The 22,138-nt window shown below is 41.0% G+C and overlaps 3 protein-coding genes across 4 annotated transcripts in view; 1 reads left to right on the top strand and 2 right to left on the bottom strand.

The window, feature by feature from the left end:
• The window catches only part of LOC132157971 (thrombospondin type-1 domain-containing protein 4-like), a 60,496-nt gene extending 56,745 nt beyond the window's left edge, over positions 1-3,751 (bottom strand). Inside the window, exons 1-2 of the mRNA XM_059567208.1 lie at positions 3,547-3,751; positions 738-807 (exon numbers count right to left, since the gene is read on the bottom strand). Coding sequence (XP_059423191.1) covers positions 738-807; positions 3,547-3,563 — 87 coding nt within the window. The 5' untranslated portion in view covers positions 3,564-3,751. The remainder of the gene's footprint in view (positions 1-737; positions 808-3,546) is intronic.
• Positions 1-22,138, bottom strand: part of LOC132157976 (uncharacterized) — a 220,972-nt gene that overhangs the window by 114,123 nt on the left and 84,711 nt on the right. The gene's annotated exons all lie outside the window — the stretch shown is intronic.
• The window catches only part of LOC132158992 (uncharacterized), a 39,024-nt gene continuing 38,681 nt past the window's right edge, over positions 21,796-22,138 (top strand). Inside the window, exon 1 of the mRNA XM_059568637.1 lies at positions 21,796-22,052. Coding sequence (XP_059424620.1) covers positions 21,959-22,052 — 94 coding nt within the window. The 5' untranslated portion in view covers positions 21,796-21,958. The remainder of the gene's footprint in view (positions 22,053-22,138) is intronic.

Raw genomic sequence — 22,138 nt, 5'->3', positions numbered from 1 at the left:
AATAATTAAATAATTAAATAAAATTGCTTATTAATAAACCAGCTAAATAATATTTTTTGAGCAATAGTTAAGTAAAAAAAAAAAAAACTATTTATTTTTAACCCAGAATTTTTTTAGGGATGGATGGATGGATGGACAGATTGTTTTTGGAGCTGCATTGGCTGCAGAGGCCAGTATAATCTGTGCATGTGTGTGATTTCCTTCCTGTTATAACATCTAGCATGCAGCGCTGTTTGAAATGCAAGGAAAAACAACAAACTCATTTCTAGTAGCCTATTTCTACAATAAACTGTTGTTGAGCATAACAGCATGCTGTACAAACTACACATGCACATCCAACTCTCAGCGAGAGTGTGCCACTGCAACTCGTTCTGTAGCTCTGGTGGTCCTCACCCTGTGTGTGTGTGTGTGTGTGTGTGTGTGTGTGCTTACTCAGAACATGTGCATAACTGCTCAGTTGCTTACATGTGAGTGTGATTTCTTTCACACAAAAACCCAATCATAGCCACAACTCACATGCCCCCAAAGGACAACCCCACATCAGAGGCCAGATGACCACACAATGGAAAGATCAGCTCATGCGGCCTGATTTAATGGTCAGATCCAGCCGTTTATCTGCGCTTCTCTCAGAGCCACAGAAGACCCATTCATCCGGTCCACAAACACTCTGACAAACACTTCTCTCTAATAGTAGAGTATGCAAATGTAAAATCTTCATCATCTTCATCATCACTCACCGGTTTCTCTGCATCCTCAGCTGTTGTTAAGGACAGGACAGCAAACACACAACACCAAAATGCACACAATCTGCGAGGAAGAGAGGAAACACACATGAAGATGATTATTTAGAAGAAGAAGAGTACAATTTCAGTTTAATCATGTTGTGATATTAAATTATACTGTGATAATGAGCTGCTATATTAACAAACGATGAGCGCTGTAAATTACAATGTCTATTGTCTATACGAGGCTGATTAGATTAATCTCTGGACAATTAGGAAAATGTGCTGATGTGTACAAATACTTCCCAATGGCTTTCCCAGAATTCCTCCTCCACCCTGCCCGGCTCCTTTTGGCAATTCCTCTAGATATGACTTATCCTCAAAACATTCCCATATCAACCACATTTAGGATGCAACGCCTTTAACCCACATGCTAAAGTTCTGGTTGGCGGCTTTTCATAGTAAAAATACTTCACATTGTGTCTTGTTGATATGTCTTGTCCTAATTTTAAGATAACTGATTTTAAACAAAATTCCAATTTGATTCAATGTAACATGTTTCGAAAGATAAATGCTAGGTTACTTCTGTTTGAGGCCCCAGGTATAAAACAGACCTGAAATGGTTGAACTATATTTTTCTTGGGTAAAAGTCCTCTTGGATTATCTCGTTCTTTATTCTGGGTTAGCAATTAATCCAGAATGTCCAGGTCAAAATTTCACATAATAAATAATAACTTTGCATAAGGCCTATTTACACATAGGATGATAACTTTAATAAATATAAAGTTTTAATTATTGTTCTAATTTTGAGAATAGACAAGTCCACAGCACTGATTTAAGTCATAGTAAACTTTGTAGTTATCTTTCTAGGTGTGAAGGTGCCATTCATTTGGGCTAAGGACTCTTCTGAGCCCCTTTTCACACTTAGCATTAACCTGGGTTTATGAAGCAAAGTGAAACAGTGCAAACCCTGAATTGTGGTGCAAAGGATAAACATTACAGTGTGAAACTGTTTAGCTGTTTAGCAACAGACAAAAGCAATAAGTGTCTCAGTGGTTAACCCATTAAATACCCATTAGTGGTTAGGTTCAGTAGTGACAGCAAAGGCATTAATCATGGAATTAAAGAGACAGTGTTATGTATGAGCGGATTAATATGATGACATTGGACAAGCAGTTAATTATGGTGTTTACAGGCACATTGTTTACCAATGATGTCTTTAAAACGTTGGTAAATAAAAGCATGCACAGATATACAAGAATGTTGAAGTTATGGGTAAACAGTACAATTACATATTTCATCTGCTTTATTCGGATTTCAAGAAACCAGAACATTGGTTCTTGAATGAAATTTACATATTCAGAATATTTACTCAGTATTCACTATTTATTGACTAATATGTTTGTAACGATTCCACAAAAAGTCTTGATAAACCATTTCAGAATGATTAATTACTAACTCAAAGTAACATTTGAACAGTGTAAAACTGAACAAAATTATGTTTACTCAGTTTAAGAATAAAAATTGTATTGTATTTTTCATGTTATTGGGGCCAAATCGACCCCAAACAGAAACAATATTACACTCTCAGAAATAAAGCTACAACAGCTCTCACTGAGGCAGTATCTTTTCAAAAGGTACACTTTTGCACCTATTAAGTTCTAATATGTACACTTTAAGTACCAATATTTACCTTTAAGGTACCAAAATGCACCCTTTAGGTACAAATATGTACCTTTTGAAAAAGTACTGTCCCAGTGACTGCTGTTATACCTTTTTTTTTGAGAGTTTAAGCTACTCTTCTGGATAACAGCCATCTGGTTTCTGAAAGTGCATGACCGCTTAGACCAACATCTGTATGTGTTGTATTAATTAGGGCATTTTATAGTGAACATAATGGGTTAATTTCAATGTCCTGTTCTACAGCACAGCACAGGGGTCTATGAGACCCCAAACACTTAAGCAATCTGTCTCGAGAGAACGTGAGGCTTGTTTTGTACCAATAATGTTTATCTGCCTGATGAGTTTCCACATCATCTGTGGCTTACTATTAGTATTTCAGAACAGTGTAAAACGATGCATGACATTCTGAGTGCAGCCGCAGACCCGTAATCACAGACGTGGGTTAAAGCGGCGCGCCACGGAAACCAGAAGGACAGCATCGGGCCAGAACTAGAGACCCCCCGCCTCTGGCCACGTTTCTCACCAACCACTGGATAAACCTGTGTCCCCAAACAAGAGCTAAACGCGCCAAATAATCCGAATGGAATGTTCAGATCAGAATTCGATCCTAAACGCTTAAAAGCAGCTTGATGCACAACAGCAGTCACAACCTGCTGCGAATTTTTCCTTCCACCTTTAATTACTTATTTAAAAATTGTGTCGAATTAGTGTCAATTTAGAAGATTTTATTAAAATCCTCTAGTCAAGACTTTCAAATTTCAAGATTCCAAATTGCATAAACATACCTTAGCCTCACATGGAGAAATGTGCTGTAACCTTTTACTTCTTTGAGCCCGTTAGATCTATTCGAAATGATGATAGGCTATAGCATTAGTAGGCTATTCCTTTAGGATTTATTATGTATAGTCTATATGAAACATGAATACGCGACATACACATTATTAGTATTTATGAATATGTATTTGTAGTCCAGTGGTCTGATCTGTGCAGGAACAGTCTTCTGTGGTTCTAGTAGTTGTAATCGAGCCAGACTCGAACCCGTGGCCAGCGGCAGGAGCAGGAGATTCAATGCACACTTAGCGTCTCTCCATCTGATACAACGATGCGCAAAAGTCACAAATGTGCCCAAAGCCCTCGTTACCTGCTCACAGCCTTCATTATCTGCTCACGGATCCGGCTCTTCTGCGTCAGGGATGGGAAAGAAACTGAAACAAACACCAGATCCGCCGAGCTGCTTGGCGAACTTTTCCTCGCTTCTTCAGACTCGTTCTCTACTCTGACACACACACACACACACACACACACACACACACACACACTCACTCCTCGGGAGTAAGAGAGGGAGGGGAGTAGTTTTTTTCCCCTGTCGTTCACCCAACTTTTTTGTCGTTGTGTAAATCTGGTGTGACGCTGGACAAGCCACACAGAATCTCTCTCTCTCTCTCAAACATATGATTAAAGCAAGAATGATCGCTTATTTAAATTATTACAAATTAATAAACTTAATGTTTTTAAGATTAAACGGTGTTGTGATGTGTCATGTACTTAATGAGTTGTTTTTTTATATATATAAACGAGTTGATATAGTACTATAAAGGATTGTGTTCATTTTTTAAATAATTGTTTTTAAAAAGTGATTGTCAAACTCTCTCTTTCTCTCTCTCTCTCGAGCTGTTTTTCTTCTTTCCCTCGTTCTAACTCCACTCTCTCGCTGTTTCTCTCCAGGTCTTTTGTTGGCTCTGACACACACCTGTAGCCTACTGTACATCATGTTTCATCACCTTCAGCAGAGACTGCAGATATTTGCTTAGCAGTGAACGCCACAGGAGTTCAGAATCACACTGATAACAGCACTATTATTAGTTCATCATATTTACTTTCAGTATCACCACAAAGGAGACTATAGGGTTAGTTTTCAGTCTTGTCACCCCAGTTTTCTTCAGGATTGAAAATCCATTTCTGTAAAAAAATAAATAAATAAAAAAAACCTTAAAGACTGTATTGAAGGTTATTGCTCAGGAAAACCTACTTGAGCACACACTGACCTTTTGAACAGTATTGGGGCATGTTGTCACAACATTTGATGGAATAATGGAGCCTGCAGCAAAATATATGTATGAAATAATTTATTAACATTGTAAAACAAATATGGAAAAATAAAGAAAAAATTATATTTTATTATATTATTAAAATTTGTATTTACATTATATTTTAAATATATATTGACACTCTATCTATCTATCTATCTATCTATCTATCTATCTATCTATCTAAAGTGAAAGTGAGAAAGTGAAAGTGAAGTGACATTCAGCCAAGTATGGTGACCCATACTCAGAATTTGTGCTCTGCATTTAACCCATCCGAAGTGCACACACACAGAGCAGTGAACACACACACACTGTGAGCACACACCCGGAGCAGTGGGCAGCCTTTTATGCTGCGGCGCCCGGGGAGCAGTTGGGGGTTCGATGCCTTGCTCAAGGGCACCTAAGTCATGGTATTGAGGTGGAGAGAGAACTGTACATGCACTCCCCCCACCCACAATTCCTGCCGGCCCGGGACTCGAACTCACAACCTTTCGATTGGGAGTCCGACTCTCTAACCATTAGGCCACGACTTCCCTCTAGATCTATCTATCTATGTAAGCAATATATATAGGGGAGTGGACCCTGACAGACCTGTGAAAGCTGCCCATATCCGGGAGAGTCCGTCGGCGTTGGCCGTCCCCCCTCGGTGTTGTACGGTGAAGTTGAAGTCCTGGAGCGCGAGGAACCACCATGTCACCCTGGCGTTCATCTCCTTAGCCCGGGCCATCCACTGCAGGGGATTGTGGTCGGTTATGAGGGTGAAGTGGCAGCCGAGGAGGTAATACATGAGATCCAGGACTGCCCACTTGACGGCCAATGCTTCCCTTTCCACCGTGGCGTACCGGCGCTCTGTGGGGGTCAGCTTTCGGCTTATGTAGACCACTGGGTGTTCCTCACCGTTGTGAACCTGCGATATAACGGCTCCCAACCTGGTGTTGGGGGCTCGGAGCACCGACTCCGTCATGAAGACTGACTTTATCTGGTGGAACGGCGCCTCCGTCTCAGGGGTCCACTGGATCTTCTCCGGATGCCTTCAGGAGGTCGACGTGGTAGAGCTGGTCCTCTTTCCTCTTCCCCGGTTGCCACACATGGTAAGTAATGGGGCCAACCTTTTTGGTGACGGTGTACGGCCCCTGCCAGGTGGCCAAGAACTTGCAGGCGGCTGTGGGGACCAGAAGCAGGACATGGTCTCCTCGCTAGAACTCCCGTGGTTGGGCTGCCCGGTTGTAGTGGCGCTGCTGGGCCTGTTGTGCCTTGACGAGGTGCCCTCAGACGATAGGCATGACTCGGTCGATCCGCTCCCGCATCTCGCGCACATGCTCCATGGTGGTGCGGTATACTGCCGGTTGTTGTTCCCAGGCCTCTCGGGCGACATCGAGCAGACCGTGGGGTTGTCGGCCCAAGAGCAGCTCGAAGGGCGTGAAGCCAGTGGAGGCCTGAGGGACCTTTCGGACATGGAAGAGCACGTAGGGTAGCATCTTGTCCCAGTCCCGCTTATCTTCGGCCACCACTCGGCGCAACATCTGTTTCAGGGTCTGGTTAAACTGCTCAATGAGCCCGTTGGTCTGGGGGTGGTACACCGTGGTGCGGAGCTGTTGGACCTTCAAGAGCTTGGAGAGGTCAGCCATCATCCGGGACATGAACGGGGTGCCCTGGTCAGTCAGAATCTGGGACGGGATGCTGACCCGACTACTTAGCAGGAACAGCTCCTGGGCAGCTTGGGGAAACGGTGGCACTCTCTTCCCAACCTCCCGGTGTTGGGTGGCCTCCACCAGCTCAATGGCTTCGACCAGCTCATCCTCGTTGGTTGGGTTCCGCATCCCTGCGGCCTGACGAAGCGGGCGGAGAAGGGCCCGCAGGAGGCGGTTGACCACGACGTGCTCCGCTACCTGGTTGGACCCCCGGCCAGTAACCAGTGCTGGGCGAGGCGGGAGAGGCTAGCCGCTTGAGCCTGGGCCGGCTGCAGCGGGTCGAAGGTCCACTCGTTGAAAAGTTGGGCAGCGCTGATTGGCGATAGCCCCATCCTGCCCAGGATCTCTTTCCTTAACTCCTCGTAGGAAGCGCTTTGTTCCGGTGTAAGCGCGAAGCATGCCCGTTGTGCCTCTCCCGTTAACAGCGGGGCCACGATTCGTGCCCACTCCTCCTTGGGCCATGCCTCCCGGGTGGGGACGGTCTCGAACATCTGGAGATACATTGTTACATCATCGTGCACTGTCATCTTGGGCAGCAACTGCATTGCCTGGACATGTGCGTCAGGTAGCGGAGTTCGCGGGGCAGTGGCTAGATGGAGCGCAGCGAGCTCACGTTCGGTTTTCCCTTGCCGGGAGGCCATGTGCTCCATGATTTGCTGCTGGCTGATGCTCACCTCGGTGAGGTGCTTCAGCAGTTCTTCCATCGTCAGGGGAGGAGCGCCACCTGGGGAAAACAGAGAAGATGCATTATTCCAACATGCATTATTAGTGTTTTTGCATGCACTCATGTGTCAGTATCTGTAACTAAATCCTGAATTCATTTAGTCTCACCATAGTTCAGTGAGATCCTTACGTGACCCTAAAACAGCCTCTGACTGACCCATCTCATCCTTCAGAGAGATCCTTTGTGACATTAACCCCTCCTCATGTTACAGCAACAAAACATCTGTATTTGCTTTCTAAACATGAAACCAGAATCAGAGCGTTGCATCTTTGTTTTGAACTCACCTATTTGCTAATGCCCTCTTATATGTTGAATAAATGAACTTACAGCACATACACTGCAGTAGCAATTAGTAAATCATGTTAAAGAATAATCAATATGAAAAAGAAGTACTCTTTAGAATACTTTTAATAAGAGTTTTTATTAAATAGACCAAAATAATATGTAATAATATGAGTGCAAACTGAAAATGTACTATAGTTGAAATTGATAACAAATGCAATTAGATGAACTTTAGAGTGCTTTTTGTACCATTTAAGTAACACGTAAGTACATCTTTATATGTAATTTAAAGTGTTTCTCCTGAATGTACTGACAAGCATTTATGATAAACTCAAATATTGTCATTTCTGTTGATACTTTCATTCCATGTATTTACATATATTTGTAATTACACATTTGTAGTGAAGTTGCAATTCAATACATTTAAAATATATTGACTTTAATATCAAATAACATACTACAATTATAATATAGTAGTATGTTAGTCAACACATCAAATTAAGTGTACTACATGACAAAAGATGATTAAAACTAGTGCTGTCAAATGATTAATCACATTCAAAATAAAAGTTTTTGTTTATATAATATATGTATTTGTACCGTGTTTATTTATTATATATATATATATATATATATATATACATACATACACATACATACAGTATATATTTTGAAAATATTTACATGTACAGGTGCAGGTCATATAATTATAATATCATCAAAAAGTTTATTTCACTAATACCATTCAGAAAGTGAAACTTGTATATTATATTCATTCATTACACACAAACTGATATATTTCAAATGGTTATTTCTTTTAATTTTGATGATTATAACTGACAACTAAGGAAAATCCCAAATTCAGTATCTCAGAAAATTATAATATTACTTAAGACCAGTACAAAGAAAGGACTTTTAGAAATCTTGGCCAACTGAAAAATATGAACATGAAAACTAAGAGCATGTACAGCACTCAATACTTAGTTGGGGCTCCTTTTGTCTGAATTACTGCAGCAATGCGGCGTGGCATGGAGTCGATCAGTCTGTGGCACTGCTCAGGTGTTATGAGAGCAGGTGTGCAGGTGCCAAGTGCTATTGGAAAATGAACAAGCTGGAACCCATGTCTTGCATACATCTGTGCATAGTGGTTCTTGAAGCACTGACTCCAGCTGCAGTCCACTCTTTGTGAATCTCCCCCACATTTTTGAATGGGTTTTGTTTTACAATCCTCTCCAGGGTGCGGTTATCCCTATTGCTTGTATACGTTTTTCTACCACATATTTTCCTTCCCTTTGCCTCTCTATTAATGTGCTTGGACACAGTGTATGAAAGCCCGACAACTTCATCCAGAGGTACTTTTATGTCTATAACCTCTTAATGCTTGGGAAATGCTTTACAAGTCAAGACATGCCCGGACAAGTATCAGGAGGCAGTCTATATGTATGGGTAAAGTGATTGACTTGTTCATTGTGCAAGAAGAGGGACTACTGCATGTTTGTTTCTTCTGTGAGTGATTGGTTAAAAGACCACACATGCACCTCTTATGGGCATGTACCTGTAACAGTTCATGCATGCACAGATAATTCAAATAAAAATCCTTCAACTGAGACCTGCTCTCTTGCTGCCGTTTCTTTTACCGGAAACTCCCACTACCATTTCTACATGTACCTAAATGTACCCTTGAACCTTAAATTGTACACTTTTGGACAACTGTCAAGTCAGCAGTCTTCCCCATGATAGTGTATCCTACAGAACTAGACTGAGAGACCATTTAAAGGCGTTTGCAGGTGTTTTGAGTTAATTAGATGATTAGAGTGTGGCACCAGGTGTCTTCAATATTGAACCTTTTCATAGTATTCAAATTTTCTGAGATACTGAATTTGGGATTTTCCTTAGTTGTCAGTTATAATCATCAAAATTAAAAGAAATAAGCATTTGAAATAAATCAGTCTGTGTGTAATAAATGAATATAATATACAAGTTTCATTTTTTGAACAGAATTAGTGAAATAAACTTTTTGATCCAGCACTTGTATTTTATATTATGTATAAATATCTCTGATATATAAACAAAACATATTTTTTTCATGTGTTTTCATTTATATATACATGATAAATATACACAGTACACACATATTATGCAAACAAAAACTTTTATTTTGGATGTGATTAATCACGATTAATCATTTGACAGCACTACTTAAAACAATTTAAAATGAACTTTGTAGTGAAACATTTAATTTTCATTGTAATTAAGCAAACTTCTAACAAGGGATAGGCTATTTTTATTTGGTGTCATATGTGAGATACAGTACATGCAAAGCTTTAATTTTCTCACATTAGCATGAACAATATTAGAAGCTCACCCTAGTAAAGGGAATAGCAGAGAGAATAAAGTGTGTTAAGTTTAGGGCACTGGCAAAAAAAAAAAAAAAAGGACTCTAAGAAAATAAGGTAAAAAGAGAGAAGAAAAGAAATATGCCTACTAAGAAAACTCTTTTGAAAGAACAAACAAACAAACAATCAAAACAACTAACTTTGCAGTAAAACATTCAGCAAACAGAAAAAAGTGAGCGAGAGAGAGAGAGAGATTGAGACATATTGATTGGTTTGGGACAGATGGAGTCAATATTTGTCTCATTACAGTGATTTTATGGCCGTGGAGATCAAAGAACTGATTGTGTGCTCTTGCCTCTGTGTTAAATGAGCGAAAGAAGACTAAGTCCATCCTTGAAGCCAGGAGACAAGATGCACAAGGGGCCTGTTAAGGGGACACCCACCGGGGACAGGAGCCTTCAGGGTCACAGAGGCCAGAACGAGCGGATGTTAACCAGCTGACAAAGACGTCCAGTGATGCTATTTTAATTATCAGCACGAAAAGAGGGTCACCTTATTCACATGGGCACATAATAAACAAAAAGACTGTGTCTGGTGACCCGTCTGTCCAGACAGTAATTGAAATGACCCTAAAGCAGATCAAATCTACAGCAAACACCTGATGCTATAGTCCAACGGAGAGCTGAGTGCCACGATTGACTCTCCATCTGAGTATATTCTGTGTCTGAGAGCTTCTGTATGAACCTGAGTCTGTCTGATGGCAATGTTTTCCTTGAAGCCGCCTGAACACGAGTGGAAGCTCTGACTAAGCAAAACGTTTATTTTTTCAAACAACATTTTTTTTCTTCTTTCTATCTGAAATCTTAGAAAGCAAATATCCAGTTTTTAAAAATACAGCGTCAAATTTTAAAGATGAAGAACAAATTTGGAACACCACATTCAATATTCTAAAATTCAATACGCAGAAATTCAGATCTTATAGAAAGTAGGTCAGAGGTAATCCACAGGGAAGAGTAGGTCCCTGAAAAGTCAAATGAAGCATTTTTGCCAATTAGTAGTTTAGCTTATAAGTGATTCTTAAACATTTATGGTTATATACTTAGGCCTTGTGAGACAATGCCCAAAAACCAATGATAAAAATAAATTTAAAAAATCCCCAAAAATATGACAATACCCGCAGAGTTTTAAGGTGTAAAGTGATGTTTATTTACAGGGCTAGAGATGTGAAACAGTCCCGTAGTCCCGTAGACAAACGACCAAAAGCTATACACAAAAGTATCAAAGAAAGAAAAATCAAATAACAAACAAACAAACAAAAAAAACTATACCCCAAGAACAAAGGGGAAAATATATATATATATATATATATAAATATATATATATATATATATATATATATATATATATATATATATATATATATATATATATATGAATATATATGAATATATATGAAATGGTTCTGAAAATAATAAACTAAAACTGCCAGTAGGTGGTAGTAAATATCTTAATAATTAAGTCATTTTGTCATTAGGTGCGTTCGACTTCACGCAGCACTGCACAAACCGATCGCAATTACTAGGCCTGTTTGGGATGAGCAAAATCTGCCGATCACCGGTGATCACCACGAGATGCAAGCTGGTTAGAAAAGTGTCCGAGTTACGTCTGCCTTGCTCTGATGTCATGCTGACGTGTGCCAAAAAACTCTTGCGATGGCGAGGCGGCTGTGTCGGATTGAGCAGTCGAGCACAGTTGCTCTCTACCGACTGCGCTGATCAAAAGCATGATGGGAATGACTGACTGACAACACAGCTCCATGCTCATTGGCTGAGAATGTCAACTGATACATTTTCTCTTTATTCTAAGAATTACATTACCCATTTATTTATTTATATTTACATGCGAACTAAAGAAAAACAAAACTCGCCTAGTGAAGTTAAGAATTAGGACATGCGTTTATTTTATTAAAATTTTCTCTTAATTAGAATCCTCCCTTGTTGTAATTTTCACTTTATTCTATTGTATGTTTGTGTGAATTAATAAATCAATACATTAAAAATATACATGCAAACATACATATCTAAATGGACTGTTTAGCCATTATGCTTCATCTTGGTTTCATCTGAGAAGTGTCAAGGTCTGGCTTAAAACAAGGGAAGAAATTCTGAAGAATGTTTCTACAAAACTGTCTCAGGTTACGAATGTAACCATAGTTTCCTGAGTAGGGAACGAGACACTGCGTCCTCTAGGGGTCGCTTTGGGGAACACCTCGTCTTGACCCATGTCTGAAGCATACATTGAAAAAACACCAACTTGTTGGCCGGCGACAGCCTACGACGTCACAACCGGCGTAACTATAAACAAGCACTGGGAGAGCACGTCATTCACTTCTTCGTCTGAAGCTTGAGTCCGAAGCCTGGCAGGGAGCTAGAGGACACAGTGTCTCGTTCCCTACTCAGGGAACTATGGTTACATACGTAACCTGAGACAGTTCCCTTTCGAGGGAACTTCGAACTGCGTTCTCTAGGGGTCGCTTTGGGGAGCAGTATACCCATGCCGTCATGCTAAGGGGAGTGCAGGCCAGAAACATGGCGAGCACTAAGTACCAACTCTACCATTTCCACGGAAGTTGCCCCTGAGACGTTTAGACGACTGTCTGTGACAGTACACCTTACGGGCAAAAGGCCTAAGCTACGTACCCAACTTAATTGTTAAGGCCTCGACCCAAGGTAGAGCTGAAGGCTTGGAATTAGGAAAGATTCCTTTAAAGGGATACGCCTAAGAACCTAGCATTTCTACCAAGTCTAGTCTGTCACACAGGGGCTACCACTAGCTTACGCATAAGCTTGCTGAAAGAGCTGTCTCGACAGTTCTCTAGTAGCAACACCCTGTTTAGATAGGTAACCGAGGATACATAGGTGGAGTGGCGCCCAGGATGAACGGGGCTTTTACCGACTCAAGAAAGGGCACGAAGCAACTGCGCGAAGCTCTCACCATATAGGATTTAAGAAAGAACGCAGAATTCTAGCGTGCGAACTTACCACAGTGTGGATTTCAGAAAGTGTGCAAAGACTTCACGTACACACTTACCATAGCATGGATTTTCAAATACTGTTCTAAGGAGGGGCTCTCGTGGCACTGTATGGTTGAGAGTCATCAACTCGATCTATGGAAACAATACTGGAGCACTCTGGTGAAAAAACAGAGAATTCAGTCTCATTTGAGAGGAGAACTCCGAGCTCAGAGTAGCGCACTCATAGGCGACCCTTTTTGGAAAAAGGTTGCTAAACTACCACGAAAATCACTCAAATAGCCCCTCATGTTGAGGGATGCGATGCTTGAGGTGTATAAACAAATACACACTGGCTGAATAAAGCCCAAGGAACCAAGGTCTAATAATTTCAAGAAAGGGAATGAAACGGAGCGCGTAACCCTTACCGTACAGGATTTCAGAAAGTGTGCAAAGTCTTGCGTGCACACTTACCACTTACGTTGGATTTTAGAAAGTGCGCAAAGTGTTCACGTGCACACTGACCACCATGTTGTTTTGAGAAAGTACACAAAGCTTAGCGTGTGTACTTAAAGGTTCCTAAGCATCGCAGAGGCGCTGAATTGCACAGGAGAGGCAAGCTCAAATTTTATAAACCTCGGATGAGGGGAGCATCACCTGATGCAGCATATACAAGAAGAATTCTGTAACTGCCTCCTCCACTTCCCGCTGGATGCGACAGCACCACTAAGCGGCCAGGAGACCCCTCAGGGTGACCTGGCCGGACATCCATGAAATTTCCTGCAGTGCTGTGCCAGGCCTGATGATCAAGGAGGCTCCCTCAGAAACCTATGATCTCAGTCGCCTAATACTGGAACATGAAGCCGGATGGTCGGTGCTGGCAAGTGTTTAGTACACACTGTAATTAAGCACTGCAAAGGAAACTCACAGAGTTTATTAGTAGACACGTAACACCAGCAATTTAATACACATAAGTATATACAGAGAGGGTTACATTTACTCAACCTACACTGCCCTCAGGTGGGGGAGGAGGGCGAGTTGCAACACAACGCAAAGATTGCATGTGTCATCGGGTGTCAAATAATGCTGACACGGATGCATACATTGTCTAAACGCTTGCTAGTTGTCGCCATGATAAACAGAGGAAGATTGCTCTTACCGGTTCTTTCAGATGCACGCTTCAAACAAAACAGTCTTGTTTATAGTCGCACCTGTAGTGACGTCAGAGGCTAGACAAAGGAATTGATACACATGATGACAAAACAGTGGTATTTCGATTACATCCACTTCGTCTGCGATAAAAAAACGTGAACACAATCTCCTCCATTGCTGAAGTTTGCACATGACAAAACAGCGAGATTCAGGAAGTGTCCGACTTCAAAGGTCTTTTTTACCCCTCCCTTTCCTGCAGCCACCTACTCTCGCCTACATTTCAGGCGAGGCAAGGCGCATCTCAAACAAGCCTTGTTTCTATAGAGCGACTGCAGGAGAGCTAATGACGAAACAGCTGCTTCATGATTGGCCAGATTCAGCACATGCCAACGTTCACGTGTGTTTCGGGGTTTATTCAACATTTTCAGCTCCAATAATGGCAACACAACTCTGTGTGTTTATCATACAACACTGATAAAGCATATATAACTCCACTGTATTAGTATTTAAATATTATATGATTATGTTGAACTCGGTGTTCATCTTCAGTTCTCTCTTCACAGCAGTTCAGTCAGTGTACTGTTTGCGTAAATTAATTACTCCGGGATATTGGTTTATTTGAACTCAGAGGGAGTGTCAGCCACATTTAAAAAGTTAACATCTTAAGTCATTTGTGGATTAATGCTTATTGGAGACACGAACCGTTTAAAATGATTCAGTTCGATTTGGTGAACTGGTTCAAAAAGATCCTGTTACATCGAATGATTTGTTCACAAACCGGATATCGCAAACTGCTTTGTTTTGAACTCTCTCACAACAGACACGTAAGAGAAGGCAATGCTGAATAAAGTTGTAGTTTTTGCTATTTTTGGACCAAAATGTATTTTCAATGCTTCAACAAATTCTAACTGACCCTCTGATGTCACATGGACTACTTTGAAGATGTTTTTCTTACCTTTCTGGACATGGACAGTAGACCGTACACACAGTTTCAATGGAGGGACTGAGAGCTCTCGGACTAAATCTAAAATATCTTAAACTGTATTCCGAAAATAAACTGAGGTCTCAGGGGTTTGGAATGACATGGGGGTGAGTTATTAATGACATAATTTAGATTTTTGGGTGAACTATCCCTTTAAGCTAAAAATTTTTTCTGTTGCTCATGAAAACCTTTCTAAAACGTCTGTGTATTTTACAAATATTGCAATTAATTCACTTCATCTGTGATAAAGTATCCAAACACCAGGTGAGAGTCACTAACGGGAGCAGAAAGTGTCCAGCTTGACATGTCTATTTTCAACTCCACCCCCGACTGCAAGCTACTGCTCTTATTGATCGTTCTCGCGGTACTTTAATATTATACACCGATCGGTCTGTGCAGCACCACTTCAAAGCCAACGCGACTATGGCCAGTGGTTAAACGTGCCAAATGGTTCACCAACTTCATTCAAAACATGGATTAAGAAATGAAATGCCACTGTGGGTTGCTCAGAGATGAAGAGTTCTGCTTTGTCTTTATCTTCTGGTTGACAAAATTGAGCAGAACCGACAACATTGTGTCTAAAATAACACAATATTAACTGAAAATAACATAATGAACTGTTGAATAAGATGAGTATCACATTTGCACTTGTGTGATGATCTTGCACTTAGCCTACAGCTCGTGTGATATTTCTTAACTATGTGATGTAAATATGAGACAGAATCTCAAACGGGTGTTTTGCCCCATATCTTGAATTTTAGGGATATTCTCTAGGCTCCATCACGCAGTAAGTTGTTGTCCCGCCTCATATTAGTCATCAATCGCCTTTATTTAATGGCAGATGATCCACAAAAGTCTGGTGCAGGGCAAGTGCGTGAAATGTGTTAATAATTGTTGCTGATAATAAATGCTGAATTCATTTTCCAGCAGGATTTGTCACCTGCCCACACTGCCAAAAGGACCAAAAGCTGATTAAATGACCATGCGTAGGTGTGCTTGACTGGCTAGCAAACTCACCAGACCTGAACCCCAGAGAGAATCTATGGGATATTGTCAAGAGGAAGATGAGAAACAAGGGACCAAACAATGCAGATGAGCTGAAAGTAGAGGTCTTCACAGTGCACCCGAGACCCGTCGACCCGGGACCCGACACGGGACCCGTACGGGTTCGGGTCTATATTTTAAATGATCAGCAGGGTCCGGGTTGGGTTCGAGTCTATTACCTCGGGTCCCGGGTCTGTTTAACATTGTGTGTAATACCCGTGCGATCGGAGTCATCGGACTCGGAGAACACCCGGCTGTGATCAAACACGGCTTGTGTTTTTTGTAACTTGCAACTTGTAAAATTAGGAAAAGAAAAGAGTGAGCCAAAAAAAATCTCTCTCTCTCTCTCTGCCCTTAGAATCAGAGTGCGCAGACTCAGAGTTAATGCAAGTGCACGCATGGTGATAATGCTTGCAGACTTGACACACTAATATTTAATATATTTCAAATCAGCAACACAATCTGAGGTGAACTGTCACATGAATGTTTTCTATGATGCTCAAATTGGTTTAAGCATAATTTAGGTTCATACAGCTAGCACGCATGTACAGTCTCGATCGCGTTTCATGTTTCTATGGCAACCATTGAGGGACACTTTGACCGCCAAACCGTGCTTTACATTTTCTTCCATTTTTATATAATTTTATAAATGATATAAATGAACCGTTTAATCTTAAAGTTTTATTGGTCAGATTCAGACTCGACGCAGAGCAGAGAGTACAGAGATGTTAGTAAATAAATAACATCAGCGGCCATGGCATTGCACGAGAGATCGTTATTATAGTTCAAAAGGGCAAACAGTTGAGGTTATTATGCGAGTTAACTCGAGTCAGAATGTACATGTGCACAGTTGCATTTGTCATCCGTCACCGTGACATCAAGAGGACTTTTGAAGCTGAAATAATCAGTGGATTAAGCTTGGACTTGGAATAACGAGAGGAATAACATGGATAACTTTCTTGTCGGAGGATTGTAATGCATCACCGGCAGTCAGGTAGAGAGACTACAGCTCCTTAAATTAGGTAAGACAAAAAGCTGTATTTTTCGCAACAGGTTTATTGACTTGTAATAGCAATTTATGGTGGAATATGTGACAATCAGGTCCAGTCGGGTCTGTGTCTTCCCGACGGGTTCGGGTCCAGCTTTCAAATAATAGACGGGTTTGGGTCAGGTCTGGGTAGGCATTTCTCGGATCTACACGGATCCGGGTCCAGCTTTTGAAATATTAGACCGGTCCGGGTCGGTTCGGTGTAGTACATTACGGGTCTCTTTCAGGTTCGGGCATGAATTTCTGGATCCGTGAAGACCTCTAGCTGAAAGCCACTGTCAAAGAAACCTGGGCTTCCAGACCACCTCAACAGTGCCACAATCTGATCACCTCCATGCCATGCTGAATTGAGCCAGTAATTAAAGCAAAAGTAGTACCTACCAAGTATTGAGTACATGTACAGTAAATGAACATACTTTCCAGAAGGCCAACAATTCACTAAACATGTTTTTTATTTTTTTAAGTATGTATTTTCTGCTCCATAAGGCGCACCGTATTATAAGGCGAATGCTAAAATATACGGTCTACGAAAAAAAGGTAACAGAAGCAAAACAGTGAGTTTAGTTGAACTTCATTCTACTATTTAACAATTCACTCAGATTATTTTTTAATCAATCTTCTCCCACAAATCCTTCAAAGTCCTCATCTTCTGTGTCTGAATTGAACAGCTGGGCAACAGCTTATGAACAGCTTTCGCCATTAAACGTGCTGGGTTCCCTCTCATCATGGTTTATCGCTGCCAGCGTACGTAATATATGTACACTACAGTCGTGGCCAAAAGTTTTGAGAATTACATAAATATTAGTTTTCAAAAAGTTTGCTGCTAAACTGATTTTAGATCTTTGTTGCAGTTGTTTCTGTGATGTACTGAAATATAATTACAAGTACTTCATACGTTTCAAAGGCTTTTATCGACAATTACATGACATTTATGCAAAGAGTCAGTATTTGCAGTGTTGGCCCTTCTTTTTCAGGACCTCTGAAATTCGACTGGGCATGCTCTCAATCAACTTCTGGGCCAAATCCTGACTGATAGCAACCCATTCTTTCATAATCACTTCTTGGAGTTTGTCAGAATTAGTGGGTTTTTGTTTGTCCACCCGCCTCTTGAGGATTGACCACAAGTTCTCAATGGGATTAAGATCTGGGGAGTTTACAGGCCATGGACCCAAAATTTCAACATTCTGGTCCCCGAGCAAATTAGTTATCACTTTTGTCTTATGGCACGGTGCTCCATCGTGCTGGAAAATGCATTGTTCTTCACCAAACTGTTGTTGGATTGTTGGAAGAAGTTGCTGTTGGAGGGTGTTTTGGTACCATTCTTTATTCATGGCTGTGTTTTTGGGCAGAAATGTGAGTGAGATGAGAAGCAACCCCACACATGAATGGTGTCAGGATGCTTTACTGTTGGCATGACACAGGACTGATGGTAGCGCTCACCTTATCTTCTCCAGACAAGCCTTTTTCCAGATGCCCCAAACAATCGGAAAGGGGCTTCATCGGAGAATATGACTTTGCCCCAGTTCTCAGCAGTCCATTCACTATACTTTCTGCAGAAGATCAATCTGTCCCTGATGTTTTTTTTTGGAGAGAAGTGGCTTCTTTGCTGCCCTTCTTGACACCAGGCCATCTTCCAAAAGTCTTGGCCTCACTGTGCATGCAGATGCACTCACACCTGCCTGCTGCCATTCCTGAGCAAGCTCTGCACTGGTGGCACTCCGATCCCACAGCTGAATCCTCTTTAGGAGACGATCCTGGCGCTTGCTGGACTTTCTTGGATGCCCTGAAGCCTTCTTTACAAGAATTGAACCTCTTTCCTTGAAGTTCTTGATGATCCTATAAATTGTTGATTTAGGTGCAATCTTAGTAGCCACAATATCCTTGCCTGTGAAGCCATTTTTATGCAACGCAATGATGGCTGCACGCGTTTCTTTGCAGGTCACCTTGGTTAACAATGGAAGAACAATGATTTCAAGCATCACCCTCCTTTTAACATGTCAAGTCTGCCATTCTAACCCAATCAGCCTGACATAATGATCTCCAGCCTTGTGCTCGTCAACATTCTCACCTGAGTTAACAAGACGATTACTGAAATGATCTCAGCAGCTCCTTTAATGAAAGCAAAGAAATGCAGTGGAAAGGTTTTTTCAGGATTAAGTTAATTTTCATGGCAAAGAAGGACTTTGCAATTAATCTGATCACTCTTCATAACATTCTGGAGTATATGCAAATTGCTATTATAAAAACTTAAGCAGCAACTTTTCCAATTTCCAATATTTATGTAATTTTCAAAACTTTTGGCCACGACTGTAGAGCTGTAATTGGGCCACAAAGGTTTGGCCCAACAGGACCAGAGCCCGACAGGTTTCAGCCCGAGCCCGACAAGTACATTTTGATTGACAGCTTTTTAAAAGCCCGAACCCGTTTACAGCCCGACATTATTCAAATGTGCGCATGCACACAGCTCTTTTGCCTTTTATCAAGAATGAGTCATTTATACATGTTTTACCTAATTTAGTACAAACATTATTTTAGTCTTAGTAAAAATAAAGATAACTTGATATTATTCTGAAGTTTACTCTCCTTAAACCCATCTGTCCCTCTCTTCAGAAGAACATCTCCTCCTCCTCACACAGTCTGTGACTCAAACATACTTTGTGACACAAACAGCTTCTGTGTCTTTAACTCTCGGCGCTGACACAGTGAACACACGAGCTCAACAAGTCTGAAATATTACATACAAAACATACTTTTAACTATTACCACTTCAACAGCCTCAAAATAATCATGCTAGTCTTAATTACATAACGCGGTTTCCTTTAGGAAACTAATGTACATTCAGTTTAACCGCGAAAAATAAGACAACAAATTAACATGAGTGTAACCGTGACCATAACCGTCTATTAACACCTTAAAAAGTGCAGATAATGTAAAATCTTATGTAAATATGACAAAAGACATTCACGGACGTTATATTAAAAGTACCTCTTCCATTCAGTAACGTTAAATGAGGCCGTTAAGACCCCCGTGTCTGAGGAGAAAACCGCATCTGCATATTTTTTTTTATATAACGTTAAGCTCCTTTTTTCCCACCTTTCATTAAACCTTCCACCTTTCATACATCCGGGTAAACCATAAACGATAATTTAACATTTTGAATCTTTACTTACCATAATGTCTCTCACTCGCTTCTCGCTTCTTTCACGCTGAGAAAATGGCGGCTGCTCACACTGGAGATGTACGATCTTAAGGTGACGTGCGTGCTCTCCTTCATGTCCACGTTCTCAACCCAGCGCCGCTGAGTTATAAAGCGTAACTCATGTTTTTCCAGCCTTAAACCCGTGAAAGTGCACTGGAACGGCAGTCAATCCCATGACTTCCCACCCGTGTACTCGTACTAGAACGATGTACTCCGAGTTCCGAGTTCTGACATCACACAGCAAGCGAAACAACGATGGCAGCCCCTATGAATAATACAGTAGTGCCTACGGATGCAGTGTTTATGCAAGTGATACACGTTGAAAAAACGATTTTAGGTCAACGTAACGTTGCAATAAAATAAATAATCTAGCTACAATTCCTTTTGCTCAGAAAGTTTGCCGTAACTTGCCTGGAACTGTACAAAGTCGTTAGCCGTGGTATGAAATTGTGATTACGAGCTCAAAAACCTGCCTGGAACGCAGCATCAGAACTATAGCGACTGACTGGGATGAGGAAAAAGTGGCAACATGTATGATGGCCCGCAGCCGTGTAATTTCAAACCAGCCAGACGTGAGAGAGCAAATGAGGAATTGCCAAGAACTGATGTCCGTCAAAGCCAATTAAATGCATGGTCCGAGGAGAATGAGTGGAAAGTTGGAAAAGTGTCCTGGTGAGTTGCTATCATTTAGCAATGCAGCAATGATCACTGGAGCTAGTCTACGAGCAGCAGTGCACAATAACGACACATATATTTTTTACTGTCATTAAATAGCACCGAGTGAAAAATCAACATTTTCTTTATATCTAGTGGCTGTGATCATGACGTTAGTTTAGATAAGTACCAGTAACCTTTGTCATAGTGTAGTAGAACTGGTAAACTTTGTCTTTGTCATCTAGAAATAGAAGGCATCATGTTAGCTATATGGACGTTTCTAAGCGTTTATCTCCTCCTCCGGTGAAAATGTTGTTGCAAACGTAACCGCCTGTCTGTCGCAGGTGCTTGTGTGGGCGGTGCTGTCCCATGGTAGTGCGTTTTGGTCGATGTTGGTCAATATCTATCTGTCTGTCTGTCTATCTATCTATATATCTAGTCTATCTATCTATATATATATAGCTATGTATTTATCTATTTATCTATAATCTGCATCTGTTGTCTGAATACTCTCATCTATTACTCATCTCTCTATTCACTCTCAATGCTCTTTAAGGCGGGCTTTGGTAAATTCTCTCCCCAACGTGACATAATGCAATGCATTGTGGGGGAAAGGAGACCGCTGTAAGATAGTACCTACTTTTTCGTATTATATTCCGCTTTGTGATACCCAACAACATAAAATACAATGGATAACAGTTTAAATGTTTATTACCAACAAGCAAATTCCACAAATTCGTTGAAAAATGATCCCTGCAACACGGCCTTTAAGGACTACTGAACCAGTTTGGAGAACCATTGTTAATAAAAAAAAGCAAACAAGACTTGTAAAATTTTCCACAAATATACAGTTGTTGATTACTGAATTAATGTCTTGCACACTCTTATACATTACTGTTGTATGTTTTGTTCTGGATAATTAAAAAGAATAAGAAGCGGCACACACTGCTTGGTCTGTGCAGCGCTGCATGAAGTCAAACACACGTAGTACCACAACATGACCACTGAACCACCTGACCACTGCAGATTCATTCACTCTTAATTAGGCTACCTTAATTATTATGACATAGCCTTCCGTGAACGCAGCATTCAGCTCATCCAACCCCAATCAAACACACCTGTACAAGCTAATCAAGGCATTTCAGATTACTAGAATCAGGTGAGTTTGATCAGGGTTAGAATTGACCTGATTTCCTTGGATCTTTAAAACCCCATTTTCCAGTGGTTAATACTGCACTAAGACGTATTTGTTTTAGTTTTGTGTGCGTTGCTGTCCACTGATCCTGACGCACCAATTCAGTACATTTTCCAGCAGAGATCATTGTGAGATCGCAGGTCAGGAGGATGACTGCTCGATTGTGTTTCTCATTGATTGCCGTTTATTCGTGTCTGTTCGGATACTTGAGCATAACTCATGCTATTCAAAGACAAACCACAGGTGAGAAGATCTGTTGACTTCATTACACAGCCAGAAGAAATGCAGAAACAAAGCCGCGTTTCCACTGCTGGAACTTTACCCAGGAA

The sequence above is a fragment of the Carassius carassius genome, chromosome 15 (genome assembly GCF_963082965.1).
Source record: "Carassius carassius chromosome 15, fCarCar2.1, whole genome shotgun sequence".
Classification (NCBI taxonomy): Eukaryota; Metazoa; Chordata; class Actinopteri; order Cypriniformes; family Cyprinidae; genus Carassius; species Carassius carassius.
Note: the sequence above shows the minus strand (reverse complement) of the source record. Positions and strands in the feature narration are given on the sequence as shown.